This window comes from Choloepus didactylus, chromosome 2 (genome assembly GCF_015220235.1).
Source record: "Choloepus didactylus isolate mChoDid1 chromosome 2, mChoDid1.pri, whole genome shotgun sequence".
NCBI classification, from domain to species: Eukaryota; Metazoa; Chordata; class Mammalia; order Pilosa; family Megalonychidae; genus Choloepus; species Choloepus didactylus.
The window spans coordinates 144,392,697-144,409,877 of NC_051308.1; the positions used below are offsets into that span (position 1 = coordinate 144,392,697).

At 33.0% G+C, this 17,181-nt stretch overlaps 1 protein-coding gene across 3 annotated transcripts in view; it reads left to right on the top strand.

Moving 5' to 3' along the window:
* The window catches only part of DPYD (dihydropyrimidine dehydrogenase), a 943,583-nt gene that overhangs the window by 436,206 nt on the left and 490,196 nt on the right, over positions 1-17,181 (top strand). For all 3 annotated transcript variants that reach the window (XM_037826568.1, XM_037826567.1, XM_037826569.1), the window contains one exon: positions 8,372-8,582. In XM_037826568.1, the coding sequence (XP_037682496.1) occupies positions 8,372-8,582 (211 nt within the window). The remainder of the gene's footprint in view (positions 1-8,371; positions 8,583-17,181) is intronic.

Below are 17,181 nucleotides of genomic sequence, written 5' to 3' on the forward strand. Positions count from 1 at the left end.
CATACAAACAAATTTGTTAACAGTGAACATTTTTAACTGGTATGTCACTGCAAGTTTTATTAAATAACTGTGGTTATTTACTCTGTTAACTTTTATATGAGAGTTAGAAGCCCCTCTCCCATTAATAACGTTCATCTCAGCTTTCTAATGTCTTCTTTTCTTGTCTTACAAAGGGAAAAATTTTTAAAGTAATTATTTGTATAATATAAAATACACATGTTGGTCATGCCTTACAATTCAAAATACAAAAATATGCACAAACATTGAAAAACCAAGCAATGAATTGCTGTAAAAATTAAGAGTGGACATTTGTTTTAAAAGTATCTTTTCCTTTTAAAAAGGTGAACTCATCCTTCAAAATCCTCTCAAACTGTCATTTTTTCTTTGTCATTTCCCTCCCAAATTAACTCTCCCTCCTGTGTGCTCTTATAGCACTTCAGGCTTCCTGCTACTGTATCCTTAATAATTAGTTATTACTTTATACTTATCTCATGAATTAAAATGCTAGCTCCTTCAAGTGGATTGGCTGATTCAACTTGGTATCTGACTCAAAGTACACAACAGTGCTTGACCACGGCAGCAGCTCAGTGATACATGTTGAATAAACCAACATCTTCGGGTATGGAAAGCCTTGTAGGGAGACTTCAAGTAATTATCAAATATTATAAATATGTAATTAATATATATGCACATATATATGCCTCAAAATTATTTCTGATAGTTTTAAAGTAGTTATTTTATTTTTAATTTAAATTTTAAAGTTGTCATTTTGTCGCATTATAATACCAAAGTAACATTGAAAATAGCTTTTAAAAATTTAATCATCCCTGGTTTTCAGTTTCTTAAAAGATAGCTAAGGATTTTAAAGAATGAAATATAACCAAGTTATATATATAAAGTCAAAATTAATAGGAGTTATCAGTCATAGAGGATTGGTAGGTTGCAAAAGAACACAGATGATCCTGATTTGTGCAGAATATGTGCAAAGAAGCATTTCAAGATTGAAAAAGTTACTGCAAAGGCACCAAATTATGAAGAAGATTATTTCGTGAGATGCTCCAACAGCAGCTAGCAATGCTTGACTGTAACAGAATCCAGGATGAGGAGCAATAAGAGCTAACAGGATTTAAGAAAACATTGTGAGTCATAAGTAATATTTAAAAGCATTCTTTCTTGTTAAAATATATGTGAATTTAATGATAGTTATATCAAGACATTAAACCTCTAAATTATCCTATGTCTTTCTGGTTGGTTCAGCTTAATAGTTACACAGTAAAATTAGTAAAGATTCATTAAAGGGGCTGCTGCATTTTTCCAACATGTAATGCAACTTACATGTGGAAAAATGTTTCTTTATGTTCAAGATTCTTCAATTTTAAAAAAAGATGAAAGTGAAAAGAGACCATCAATGAATTCTGTAATGCCATAGCAGGTACAAAAAAGGAAATGTTGACTTGTAGTTTCAGCAAACTTCTTTGCTCAAGTAAAAGAATAATTGTAGATTCAGCTTGTATGTACCAGAGAATGAGCATATTAAAATCGTTGTGTACTCTACCACTCTCTGCGAATCTGTATAAACCAAAAATTACAAAATATTTTCAAGACTGTTTCAATGAATTAAGGGATCTAAGAGCAAGTGTGGATGGGCATAATTTGCTGCCTCTTCCTACAACTCCCTTATCCTCCTTCATCTTCTTGGTAACCAAGATAATCAGATCGGCTTGTGAAACCAGACTTAAAAAGAATTAGAGATCTCACTCTGTATCAAGCTTTATTAATAATTCCAAGAATGCAAGTAAACACAAAATGTTGGGTAAACAAGGAAAGGTGCATGACCACCAACACAGTTCTTCAGGCTCCTTTTTGCTGTATGAATTGACTTAAACACTGGGAATTTTGTGGCTCACAGTTTTGCGACTAGAAGTCCCAAATCACAGTGTCATCAAGGTGATGCTTTCTCCCGGAAGACTGTGGCATTCTAGGGCTGGCTACCAGTGATTCTTGGTCCTCGGCTTTTCTGTCACAAGACAATGGACATGGTGGCCTCTCCTGGGCTCTCCCTTCTCTTCTGGGTTCCCTTGACTTTCAGCTTCTGGCTACTTCCTCCAGCTTTTTCTAACTCGTTCTGCTTATAAAGGACTCCAGTAATCCAGATTAAAACCTGACCTGATCCATTTAGGCCACACCTTACTGAAGTAACATCTTGAAGAGATCTTATTTACACAATGTGTCCATACCCTCAAGAATGGATTAAGTTTAAGAACATGTTTTTCTGTGGTACGTAGCTCCCATCCACCGTAACACATAGATCCATAGTTTCTAGGATTTTAATTTTTTCACCATAGCAATCCAAGACAGAGCAAGTACATGCTACTAAAAACATTCCATAGTTAAGGGCTCTTATTTGCAAATTAATGCCTATGGTTTGTTTCCCAGTAGCATGTTTACAAGGAGATTTGACTAAATTAACCTTCTTTCTTTCCTCAGATATACTTATACCTTCCTTCCCCTTAGAGAAAGATAGGAATCAGCATACCAGCTGCTAATCATTTCCTTTCTAGTAACTTACTTCAACATATCCTTCAGGATTAGTTTATAAAGCACCTATTCCAGACTGACCTTACTTGGCCTGCACTACTGCTATGTAGATTGTACCTTTTTTGAAATGTTATAAAATGCACTGTGTTTTATACATTAACACACTGACCTTACTTGTTTATTCGTCTGCCTCTATGAGATTTTTGAAGGCAGGGATTATTTTAGTAAATGTAGCACATAGCATGATTTTTGGTACATAATAGAGACTTGTAAATGTTTGGTAAATTTGTGAGTGAATGGTGCTCTTCCTGTGTAGTTATGAATGTTTATGGTACATCCTACAAACAGCTGTAAAATTGTCCAGGATTCTCACTGGCCAAAGCAGAATACCAAAGATGATTAATCCCAAATGACATTTCTGAGGTCTTTGTATTAATATAGAATTGATAACATGTTTAAAATCTAACTGTTGGAAGATACTCTTTACAAAGAATTTTGTTTCTGCATGTTACTTCTCAAGCATTGCCATATAAGTAGTTATTCCAGAATTCAATGTCTGCTTCTTTGAGTTCTGCTCATTATAGTTTATAACCTATGCTCACTTTGCCTATATGCAATCTAAAAATGATTTGGCATCATGCCTTTAATTATAGTAAATTAAGTTGTTTCATAATTTCCACAGTATGATGTCTGTAATATTAATCAGACCAAATCATCACATTACATAAAGTTAATCATTAAAATGATGATCATTATTGCATGTTATAGCATGCTATTTTTATTTCACTCAGCATCAACTCTATATCTTTCTTGAATATGGACGTGGAAATCAAAGCTAAAATGAAAGTTTTTTTTTTTTTTCATTTTCCTTATACTGTGTGAAAAGAAAGTAACAACCAATTTATTGAACCTCAAAAAAATGGTAACTATGACTACTTAATTCTTTATTTCCTTGAGTAATTTTGGTAGAGATGGGGGCAAGAGAGGTTTGCATGTTTTCCTAATGTACCAGTTGCCCATAATGAGAACAGAATCCATTACCATAAATAAATAGATATTTGTGCTGGTAACAGAAGCATTCATATACCAAAGTCAAAGAGTTGTTGATCATTAAGATCATTAATTAACATTAGATGTGAAAAGTCACTAAGACAGATCTCTGTGAATTACTTAGCACAGAGTTTGGTAAGACCTACTGCATGAGGTTAGACCACTGTCTGGTCCATCTGGTCCATCATTTTCTGATGGTAGCATAACTGACAACTGAGAAGGAGCACTGTTTGCTCTTTGATTTCAACTTTATAACATAGGATGATCTGGTCAGGGTAGCATGTCATCTGAATGTCCCATATTACTCAGCATTGGGATGAGTGTTTAGTAGCCATTCACTTAATATATTACTAGTTGGTTGTCCTTTCATTGATTTGAATGTGTTTTGGGTTTTCATGTTAATTTTTCATTCATTTTCTTAAGCAAAACTTTACTAACGGCCTACTATGTGCTATTCATTCTGAAAGGCAAAACTTTATTAAAGGCCTACTAGTTGCTATTCATTCTGATAGTCACAGACAGGGCTGAAATTCACTCAGTGCTCTTCCATATTGTATATTGGATGTTGAATATTCTGATTTGCCAGGTCTGTATCTGAATGTTCATTTACTTGTACTTGTCAAGTGTTAAATATTTAAATATCACTCCTGGAAACTGGGAACAAAAAGTAAAATAAGATATTCTTTCTGCACTTAAAGAGTTTTGTGAAGGCATTTACTAGCAAATAAATTTATTTAAATTTTTAATTCTGTTTTAATTTTCCACATTTATGTCTTGAGATAATGTGTTAAATGTCTTTACTATCCACTTTGTGAACAAGCACGTCCTTTGTTCTAAATTTATACTTTCTCTGGATTCATGGAGTCTCCATTAATGTGTTTATTATATTGTGTTCTTACATTTATCACTTGGTTCCTGTATTTCATTATTTTATAATGCCTCTATGCTTGTTCAGCTTAGACTAAGAAGCATGGATCTCCTTTGCCTACTGAGGATAGTCTTTATCCAGCCACCTCCTTGAACTTTAATTGCCCTTGACTAGATCCTTTTCTATTCCAGTTTGCCTTGTTTGTGGTTCAGAAACTAGAATTGTGCAAGTCCCATTCTTTCAAATACACTTGGACTTAATGAAGACCATGTAAGATTTGGTTTCCACAAAAACAGGAGTTTAAACTTTGTCATCCTTTAATATATGGCATTGTTCTCTCTGAGCCTTACTCTGCTATAGGAAGAAAATAATATTTCCTGTAGTATTAGTATAGTATAGGGTTGGCTGTGACAGCAACAAGCAGTAAAGTACCTGGGTTTGGGTGCTAAATCCATAAATCATGAAAGAAAAATTTGGTTTGGAGTTAAACACTTTTTTTTTTTAACTAATACTTAGGTGTCATAACGTACCTTGTGTGTGAGGATTAAAGTGAGTTATATGTAAAGCACTTAAAAGAATACTTTTAATATAAGTAATTAGCATTATTATTGCCTTATTATTATTGTCTTTTATGACAGATTTCTTAATTAGTGAAAAGGTATTACTCTTTTTCCACAAATAATTCAAAGGACATTAAGCTTGACATTTGACTCATTTATCTTACATTCTCATTTGCCTAATATACCCCTCTTTCTCAAGGTATTTCTTATTCTCACTACTCCTTTCCCTCTCTAATATTAGTACTTTTCATATGCATATGTGTGTTTAGATGACGTCTTCGTATATTCCCTTTAAACATTTCCCCCTTTCTTATGTAAAATGGAAACTCTAATTAGCAAGAAGTGGTACAATTTAAACCACACATGCTAATAATCTAATCCTACATGTTTAATGAGTAAAGAACATCTCTAGTTTTAAAAGCAGACATTCAAAATAATTTTCATGGGGACCAAAGTTCATACCACTTGATGTCTGTGAACTGAGTTAGTGTGAATATCTAAATATTTGAATATGAGATACCATCCCTGATGCATATAGAGAATTATCATGTGAGTTAAGGATACAGTGCCTTCATGTTCATAACTGTACATGTTTTTGGGTCCTCAAATATCAAATTTGTGGTAAGAAAACTATTAAAAACATGTTCAGGCATGAAATCATTGATAATCTTTATTTTATAAATTCTTAAAAGTTTCTGATTTTTTAGCAGCATCCAGTTTTTACTTCTTAACTTGATGCCAAATATTCCAAAAAGGTTAAAAGATGATTTACATATAATAATAGACGCTATCTTAAATATTAATTGATAAGAAAAGTGGAATGGGATAAAAGAGGTCCTAAATCCTAGACGCTATCTTAAATGTTAATTGATAAGAAAAGTGGAATGGGACAAAAGAGGTCCTAAATCCTTCTGTGAGACAGGCTTTCAATATGTACGGAATATTCTGTATTTTATTTCTGCTCTCCACAGAAAATAGTACTATTATAAATACACGTTGTGTATTGATTTATTCTAACCATAAACATTTGGCATTGTTATTCAATCAAGTGTGGCATTGTCATTAAAATTTATCTTCCCTTGACATTTTTGAAACACAGTAAACTGGTTTATACTGATGAGTTATAAGGTGCAACATTACACAAATGTGACAAAAGTAATACAGAAAACATATCTTATATACTGGAACTGTATTCATTTTGTAATTTAAATTATTCAAGGAATAGTTTGCCTTCCAGATTTTGTGTTTTACTTTGTTGAAAATTAAAGAGGAGGATAAGGCTTGTCTTTGGCTTTTCCTTTTTTTTAACATGTTACTGAGCTACCTTTTTGTTGAAATCACAGTCTCACTGCCAAATAAAATTGAATAGCTGAAGATGATTGGGGGAAAAGTGAGTTCACTAGATAGCAACTACAAATAAATAGCATTTATTTGCACCTTCTATATGTTGGGCTCTGCTTTTGGGCCTTTACATTTCTTAATTGCATTAAATGACACCACAAACCAATTAATTAGTTATTTTATCCCCATTTTATGTATGAGAAACCTAAGGGTCAAACAGATTTAGTTTGAGCAGCAGAAATGGGTTTCAAACATGATTTTATTCGGCTCATCTCTAATTCCCCCGTCTAACCAGTGCAAAGTCCTAGATCCACTGTTTTGTGTAGTTTCCAGCTACAATATCCCACATATTATTTTTTGTATTGTCAGTCTCTTAAATTTATAATGAAAAGTAAAATATGGTGTGTTGATTGTTTATATGGTCAGTTTTTAAACCTTTAAGGGCAGTATTCAAAAAATATCCTAAATAAGACATAGACCTAGTAGGTTTGTGTTAAAATATAGTATAGATTATGATGACTCTAATGCTTTTTATTATTATTGTCACCCTTGGAAGTCTTTTTTAGACATTTTTCCTAATTGCCTACCTCACTCATCTATAGAATTTTAATACCATACATATGCTTCTATACCTGGTTATGGACTTTGACTCTTTAGGGGGCTATAAATCATTACATATGATTTTTTTTTCTTCCCTTGAGAACCAGTCCTTCACCCCCCCCCCACCCCCCCAACCTTGGAGGTGATATTCCTTTCATTGAGAATACACGGTATGGTTCAACTGAGTTCAGAGCCAGTCGGCTATAGTCTAAGGCTGGTCATCCCAGGACCAGCAATTTGTGAAAAACATAAATCCTTGGGCCCCACCCTGAACCTACAGGACCATGCAATCTTGTTTTAAAAAGCCCTCAAGGTGATTTTGATGCATGTCAGTTTGGAGCCACTAGTTATGGATAGAGTGCTGATATTTAGTCCATGGCTTGATTACAAAAAACATTGAGCAAGTGACTTTATATCTCAGTTTTTTTTTATCTTGGTGTAGTCTAGGTATCTCCTGGTTTGAAACCTCACACTTTTAATAGCAATATGTACACACCCTCCCTAACCTCACTGTCAGAGGTTCCTACAGGAGATGGAAAGAAATGAGACTTGACCCACCTACCCACCCTCTCCAGTTGGACATTTTCACCTTTTTTTTTTTTTAAGAATAAGTATCATTCTAGTCTGAGGTATTTGCATTTGGATTACACTGACAAAGACTTATTTTCCCAAACACAATGAGTGAAACAATAAGCAAATAAGTAAATATTAGAATTCTGTCTTGATAGGCACCTCATTATGGGTATTAGAACAAATGAAACCAGGGATTCCCAATTTTATGGCAGAATGAGATACGTAAGAGGTGTGGAAGTACTGGGAATTCAGTCAAGAAGAGTAAGCTTGTTTTGCTTTCTTAAAATGTTTGTTTACAATATTTGCTTCTGTGCTTCACAAAGTTTTTTTTTAAATATATCTTAGTTTCATAAGTTTCTTTAGCCTTCTTTTCTCCTGCCTATTATTCTAATCATGTACTTGCACAGATTGGCTCGCCCACTTTATTGACATTTATCCAGCTTAGATATATGCAGTCTGGTAATAAACAGAAGTATTTATTTTCTTATGTAGTATGATCAAAAAAGAGAAAAGATCTGCAGAAATGAAAGCATAAGGAGACCAGGCTACCACAATCAGAAACCTCACACTCTACCTATTGTAAGGTATTAAATGCTCAAAACCAGAAAATCATCTTGTAATGCCATAACCTATAAACTTCGCATCATGACTTCAACCCTCAAGACCTACCTGAGTCAGTGATTAACAAAATAAATAGCTGACAACCGAGTCTCAGCTTTGGTGGATGAAAAGCTTCATGTTGATTTAAACATATGTTTTACCATGTATAATTGAATTAAAAATCAAATAATGTATGCAGAAGAAATCTTTTCAAGGTTTTCTCTGTCCTGTTTTGTTTTAGATGGAACTTGCTAAGGAAGAAAAATGTGAATTTTTGCCTTTTCTGTCCCCACGGAAAGTTATAGTAAAAGGTGGGAGAATTGTTGCTATGCAATTTGTTCGGACAGAGCAAGATGAAACTGGAAACTGGAATGAAGATGAAGATCAGATAATCCATCTGAAAGCTGATGTGGTCATCAGTGCCTTTGGCTCAGTGCTGAGTGATCCTAAAGGTAGAGTGCTCATTTGCTGAAGTGTGTTATTGTGGTGCCGTAATAATTTCCAGCTTTCAGGGAATTGTTTTTCACTTTAACATTAATTTCCTTCTTCTGGTAGGAAATGCAAGCAATCACAATTTAAAAGGCTTGGAAGTGATATTTAATGCTTATTCAGAATTATTCTTAAAGTGGTGAGATTTGATAAGAACACTAATCTTTCTTTCAAGCTGATTACCACAATATGTATTCTATTTTATTATAATGTTTGCCTTGTTTCCAATATAAGAATGAATTTTTCTCCAGTTAGAATAGAGTGAGAAAATGTGGGAGAGAAGTTGTAGCTGTCAATCTTCAATGATGCAGACTAACAAGGATCTAATGACTAGGCAAAAATATAATTCCTATTTACTACTTTCCCTGTACCAAAGCATCACTGGAAACATCAAAATTATCATATGAGAAAATTTGAATTCCTTTTATTTTAACTGGATGACATAAATGGACATGCTAAGGAAGAGCACAATGCTTTAAAAAAATTAATGGGAGAAGGAAAGATTTAGATAGCATTTCAACTGAATAATTTGTCAATCCATTAAGACTACTTTGTGTTATACTTTTCACACACACAGTGTTTTTGCAAACCATTGAAGATGAAAGCTTAGGTGTTTTGGTGCCTCTACTTTGCAAATTCTTTATTTTTGAATCCACAGTGGTGAAATGACTATTTACTGAGCGGAAAGTAAAAGAAAGATGTTACTCTATGTTAAAGATTCATTAAAGACAACAAATACAAAAATCTAAGCTTGACAGTTCCCATCTATGACTTTCTGCTATATCCATGCTAAAATTACATTTTGCATCTGAAATAGGAAGAGATATATGCATGTAAATGTGCGTTTTTATGCAACAGATAAGTAAAAAAAATCAGCCAATCATCAAGATATTTTATCTGCAGGACATCAAACATCTTGGTATTTGGAAACATCCAGATGTTTAATGTCATCAAATAAATGTTTTCAAATAGCTGGATGATAGCCTGAATTTGTCAGTTTTCATCTAGATGTTTATGTGACATGTAGACATAGTCACAGCATGGTTTGTTTATTCATTAATTGGATTCAAGAAGAAAAAAAAGAACAATGTGTAAATTGCATTCTCTTACCTAAAAAATCACTGCTCTTACTGCTCTGCACTTCACCAAAAATTGGCTAAAATGTTGAATGACATTTAACTAGCAGTTCTGTTGATAATTCACCTATCAAAAAATAATTTAGCTCACCCATCTAAATTTATGTTCCATAACTGACAGCCATAATATTAAGAAAAATATATCTTTTGCTAAGCAAACCTAAGTAGAGGTGACTCAGAAGATCATAGAAAACAGCTATTGCAATCTGAGATGCAGTGTTGGTAGGGATATGTGTGTGTGTGTTTGTGTGTTTGTGTGTGTGTGTTTGTATGTGAAGAATGAGAGATTTAATTTCATATTTAAAATATGAGTTTGAAGAAAATTTTATCTATTTGTGTTTACTCAACACAGACATTTCAAAATTTATTTGTGTGCTTCATTCCATAATTTATTTGTGTATGTTTGTTCCAGTACTTCACATTTCACATGTACTACTCTATCCACATTTAAAGAAGTCAAGAAAATAAAACAGTTCTTCACTATGATATTACCCCCTCCTGATTTGAACTAACATATCAAGTGTAAAAAATTATCCCTAAATAGAATTACCTGCTTTATCAGGGCCCATCAATGCTTACATTAATAAGAAGTTACTTTACAAGTGAGAGGCGACCTGGAAGAGCTGAAATGCTAAATAGCACTCATACTTCTACTCTCATCCAAATATTTTTAACATTGTTTTATGAATGAAAACATTAAGGAAGGGGATAGAGAGAAGCAGTATTCATTAGATGCTAATCAAGAAAACTTTTTCCAAATGGTATTTAAAATCTTAAAATAATAATTTCAAAATCATATGCATATGCATAATTAAGTTCACAGGAAACATTTGGTAAGAAGAGGATATTAGTGTTTTCCTCCTCCTTAGGCTTCCCTAAGTCTTATAACATTCTGATACCTATGTGATTCTTTAATATATTTATCTATACCCTCTTTCTCCAGTTGTCAGCGTCCATGTTCACTCCTCCTCTTTTCTCTTCGCCATCCTCACTTTACCCAAGCTCCAGTGAACTATATGCTAAACTCAGTGTCATCTTTTCAGTCCTTACTCTCTTTTCCACATTTGACAGTGTTAAATCTTTCTCCTTATTTGAAATGATCTCCTCCAAGTCACTTAACCCTACTAAGCCTCAACTTCTTCATCTGTGATGAAACAAGCACAATAATACTTATCTACATACCTCTCAGGGCAGTTGTCATAATTAAAAAGAAATAATATGAGAGTGCTTTGGAAATGAAACCTTAACATATGTGTTTATGACACTATTTTTGTATTTTTTTCTTTTTCTTTTAACGATTCCTTTCCAAGTCTATCACTGATAGCTTTTCTACCTGTAGCTTGTTTTCTTGTAGTACTTTCAAAATGTCAGAGTTTGCCCATTTTCTCTTCTTAACATATTTATTCCCTCTGTGAACTGTTTGTGACTTCATTCATTCATTCACTTATTCATGCATTCATTCCTGCAAGAAAAAATTAATGAGCTCATTCATTTGCCAGGTTCTGGCTAGACGTACTTTAGGCACTATTTCACTTCTGTGCAAATTACTCTGAAATTTATTTTTCTACTCCTCATGTCTCAGAAGATTGTTCTTCCCGTATTTGTGTTCATGCATGTGACAAACATTTACTGAGTATCTAGTGAATGCCAGATACCAAATTATATTCTGGAAAATGTAGAGATGATTGAGACATTCCTTGTACTTAGAAGCCTCACAGACTGGCAGTTGAGGCAAACTTTTAAACAAATAATTTTATTACAGAGTGAAGAAAGCATTAAGAGAAATATGCGCAAGTAAGGAAGGGTCACTTCATCAGATCTGCCTAAAGCACATCTCTTTCAACTTCCCTACTATTGTAAATGATACCACAGTTCTCTCCATTGCTGAACTCCCAATGTTTCCCAGATTCGAGTTTCTAATTCCAGTTTTTCTTTTTATTAAATTTACCAACATTACCCTTTGTTATAGGATAAAGCTCTTATTCTTCTTAATACTCGAGAATTTTGGAAAATAGCTTCGTGTTATGTATCTGGTTTTATTTTCCATTGTTTACTATCCTGTTCCTGCCAGTATGTAGCACAGAATGGATCCCTTAGTGGTAACTCGGAAAGTCCTTGGTAAATTCATTATTTAAATATGTGCTTAAGGATTTAAAGAATGAAATAAACTTGACAGAGTACCTGTAAATTACAGTGTTAGTTTACACTCAGCATTCTCAGATTACAATAATTTAATTGAAAATACTTTTAGAGTCCAATTATATCCATAATATGTATCTGTTAAGGTAACAAAGTTGGGAAATTTGAAGGAAATCCGTTGTTTTTTTTTTTCATTCTCTGATATATTGTATGACTTTTGCAAAGTCTTTACTTTTGTTGTTTCATCATGGGGAATGTAAAGTAACTTCATTTAGTATTATGTGCCCAGTAAATCTATAATAAATATTTCCTCTCATAAAAGTGATGTGGCACAGCAGCTTATAGAGAGGATAAGTATATAAAATTTCCAAATTTGGAAACTATCCTTGGATTACACATGCTAATTGTTGTTTTGCTACTAAGGCTAATAACAACTAGAAGAAATTCTCATTATTTTACATAATTCTCTTTTATTTTTTTGTATTTTCTTGGACTGGAGCAGTGAGCATGAAATAGCAGCAGAACACATATTTAGCATCTCTGCATAGAACATATGTATGTTTATTATGCACACAATTTAATTGAATTATTCATTAGCTACTGTCTCAAATTGTAAAGTCAGTAGTGTCCAATTTCTAATTCAATTGAGACAATAAAGTTTTAGTCTTATTTAACATCTTTCCTATGGAAAACTCAAAGTGGTTCTACCTTTTAAAAATTCTCATTCATTCTCCCCTAGGATGTAAGATTCTAAATCAGATTAAATTGGGATTTTTATTGTTCTAGAACAACTTAAATTAAGCATAAACTACCTCTAACTTGCATTTTGAAATATCTATGTGTGTGTGTGTATATATATGGTTGTTTGTATTTTAGAATATAGAAAGTTTCCTATTCTGCTAAACACCAGTATCTCTTTTTGTTTGTTTGAACATTGTCAGGTTTAAGAGATACCTTGCTTGTTTTATAGTTGATGCTCACTTCTCATTCTGCTTGGAACCAAACTACTAGTTGTGAAAGTATGTATGTTTTTTCTGTTAGTTTTGAGTTGATGAGAAGAGAATCCTTTACCATTATTGGTGGCCTCACTGATCTTCATTTTTCAAAATAAGGCAATATCAGTTGGCCTTGTCCAAAGATTCCTAAGAAACCTAGGTGACATAATTTTGTGATTCTTTGAATATGCTTTCATAAAACTGGAGGAATGCACGTTAGTCCATGCCATGACCACCATGCCTCTTCCTTACACTGAGCTATCTTCTGGTTCTTTTAAAATGTCCACTTTGAAAAGCTCTATATCCTTCAGTCATCCAGAACCTGTTATAATTTATCTTTGTATTAGACCATAAACCTCAAGAGGGAAGATATTATGCTGTTACAGTAATTTGAAGTCCTAATAGTAAATGGATTATTGATATGGCTATAATAGATGCACAATATATATTTTTGGACTTGATTTGACTCAATTCATGTTAGGATATTAATTTTATTACAATTAGTTTTTTTTTTCTTGCTATCAGGTCCATTTGTTTAGTTCTCTTATGAAATATAAAAGTTTAAACAAAGTTCTATTTTCTATTGCTGTCAATTTTTTTTCTGTTTGGCATAAACTGCTACAATCTTTATAATCAAGTATGGTGTAGTGGCTCAGAGCAGGGTCTCTGAAGCCAGGATACCTAGCTGACTACCAGAATATACTCCTTCCTACCTTTATGGCCTTAGTGAATTCATTTCTTCATTTCTTTATGCTTCATGGTCTTCATCATTTAAGAGGACAATTGTATTATCTACCTCCTAGAGTTGTTTTAAGAATAAATGAATTAGAAATATATATAAATGCACTTAGAGCTAGGCCTAGTAACTTTTATATATTTTTATTACTGGGTAATAAAATCATATTTAATAGTTCAATTGAGTTATATTACACCATTATGATGTTGTGAAAAAGGATTTTAAAAAATCAGGATTTCATGAAGAGTTGCAGAGGCACTCACACCCTGTCTTTGTAAGTAAGTGAAGCAGGTGCTTTCACACACATATGATTTCTTATAAAAGAAAACTTTAGATATATTTGGTTAATTTTATTTGCAGAAAAAACATTGCATAGTTTGTAACTGTGTCATTCATTTGAAAAATACTTTATTATCCATTCTGTTGTTTATCATACTGTGGAAAAGAATTTGTTTTTCAACTAATTTTTAGTTGTTGGAAACCTCCAGTTTGAATTCTTCTGCATTATTTAAAAAACAAAGGGTTTTTAAATAATATTTTTTCCCTCTTATGGTGAAAATGGGCTAAATTCTCTTTGTTTAATCTAAGACTATGGCTTATTCTTATTTTTGAAAGGAAAGGTAAAAGCTCTTCTGAAGATATAGTTTGAGATTTTAAGTGCTTGAAAATTATGGGAAGATGTAACTAAAATTAAAAATCTATATTTTTGCAAAGAAGATAGGATAAATTGTGGCAATAAAACTGACCCATTATAACGTGACTTCTCCTAGAAAATGAGTTTATATACTTCTCTGAGTGCCTACATTTTTTTTTTCTTTCTTTTCATCTCACTAGGGATGAGGTAAGGCAACACAAAACACAAAGCCCGGATATTTCTGAGTCTCTTTAATGAAACCCTGAGAAACCAACTCCCTTGATAGCAGTAATTGCAATTAGTTCCATAAGAGAGTGTTGGAGTTGGGCGGAGGATTTAAAATCACTTGTCAGTTCCTTTTATTATAAGACCCTCAGAAAAGTTTTTGAACACCTCATGGGATAAATCAAGCATTCTGTCAATGCCGTCTTCAAGCTTCAATTCAGTTTCTTCCATTCTGGGAAAAGGTTCAGGCAATAGGCCAATTTGCTGGATTCTGGCCTAAGTTGGAACTAGAATTTGCAATTTAGGTAAAAAAAAGGTCTACAGAAGATCCTCATGTCACTAGGGATTCAGGAATTGTTCAATGTGTCCATTATTTTTTAAATTGTTTGGTTTTGGGAAAGGCTTAGGGAAAAAATAATTTATTTTTAAAATGGGCACTAGATGAAACAGATCCCCAATAATTGTGGTTACATTTACCTGTGCTTTAAAAAAAAAATGGAATCAGTATATTTGATTTGTTTTATTCCTTCTTAAAATGGTACTTATTTGGTAATTCTCTAATAGAAGGGAGAGCACTAAATCGTTTGAATAACCCCCTTTTATTTTTTATCAGCATGTTCTATTTCTTTTTTCTTTAACAATAAAACATTTCCCCCCAAAGCTACTGATGGCACTTAGAGATTCAGCAAAATTTTCTTTGAACAGTAGTCTACTTGTTATGGTCTTCAGCTTGCACAATTCTTTTGCCTTATAAAAAGAAAGGAGAGGGGAAAGGTATGATATACCAAACTGAGAAACTGTCATACTTCGTCAGATTTTTGCTGGTATATGCCTTTTTAATAAACAAATATTTGCAATAATGTTTCGAAGAACAGTTTAAGGAATACTGCATTTTATTGCTAGATAGGAAACACTTTTCATGGATTACAAAAACTTTAGAGGAAGGGGCTTACTAATTGTTTAATGTAACCAAAAATGAATGAGACAAAATTGAGAAATAAAATCATCAAACCATTGCCATATGCTACATGTTACAATGTAATGACTTGCATTGGAGTTTTTATTCCTTATATTTGCAGGTGTGCTGGAAAGGATGTAGAGACCACATAAACTAGTTCCCTCATTTTACAGAATTATTTGTTTAGCTAAGGTCTAGATTAGGGAAAAGAGGTTGGAATGCAGAGGAAAACTCAGAGTCAATATAAATTTCTTAAGTAGAATAGTCAGGACTTGGTCACTGTTTAATGAAGATGTTGAATATGGAGTATCTATCTGGCTTGGGAGTCCGATTAGATGTTCCTAATGCTGATAGAACCCATGAATACAGCAGGTAGAACAAATCTGAGGGAACCGGTGATTTATTTCATTTGGATTTGCTAATCTGTTCAACATCTGGAAAAGGGAGACTAGAAATCAGAAAATAGAGAATGATTGAAAACAGGTCCGGAATCATTGCATGTCACTTGTCTGTCTTTTTACTGCCATATCCTAGGGCCCAGAACAGTGGCTATTCATTGATTGAATTAATGAATGGAAGCTGTTATAACCTATCACTTAGATAATGACTTCTTAAAAGTATGAAAAAATAATATATGTGACATTTCTCCTGGAAATCCAGAAGCATTCCACCTACTACATTTTGAAGAGAAAAAAGTCAGCTATTATAAGTGCTGTTTTCCGGACAATAAGTATTTCAGGAAGAATATGGTATCAAGGACAGTTTTATTCCATGGTGCTGTACTTTCCATCTTTTACTAATATATGTGGTTACTTATTCTGCCATTTTGTTTAAAATGTTCAAAAACTGTAACATGTATTTTTGGCCCAGTGATAAGAATGACCTTTTGTGGTATTCCCTGTACATTGCCTTATTTTTACCTATAATTTGGCCAAGAAGCATTCTTTGTTGCCTAGTAGAAATACTTGCATTCTTGTTTTCTTAAAAATTGCCCTTTTTCTCAGAAAGATTTTTTTTCTGGCTGAGAGATACATTGTTTTTTCTATTATAAAATATACTGTTCAGAGAAGGGATGCAGTGGTGGAATCTAATGCAAGTGCTGGAATATCTGCAGAATAGAATCCTTGCATAGGTTTTCCTTAGAATTATTTTATGGTGGGGGAGGTGATAAGGAGGGGAGGTCAAATTGATAACAGTGTTGAAAGTGATTTGGAATCAACATCACATCACTTACAATTGCCGTAGACATCCATTTGAAGCACAACATGATATTTCTGTAATTATTTTACTTCCCTCTAATAACTCCATAGGAATAGTTTTGTTTCCCCAGTGAATAGCTCTGTTCAGAGCCTTTCCTTATCTTTATTTTCCAGGTTTCACTAGTGGTGATATCAATATGCATTTTTACAGGGAGACAGTGGATAAATCAGTATTTTTCCATCAAATCAAAGATTACATATAAGAAGTAGAACAGTGGCATGTTACAAGTCTTGCTGGGGAAAGAAGTTAGAAAGTGGGAAAATAATATAATTGCTCAGGGAACAAAAATCATAAAAAGTAGTCAATATTTTTCAATGTGGAGTGAAAATATTAGATGTCCTTTGATTTATTGACCATAGCCTATTCTATTTATCTTTTAAATACCAGTTAGGTTATGGTATGATAAAAGTATATTCTGAAACCTAATATTCTTGTGAAATGTTCAACTACACTAAGCTGCTATGAATCAAAATCAAAAT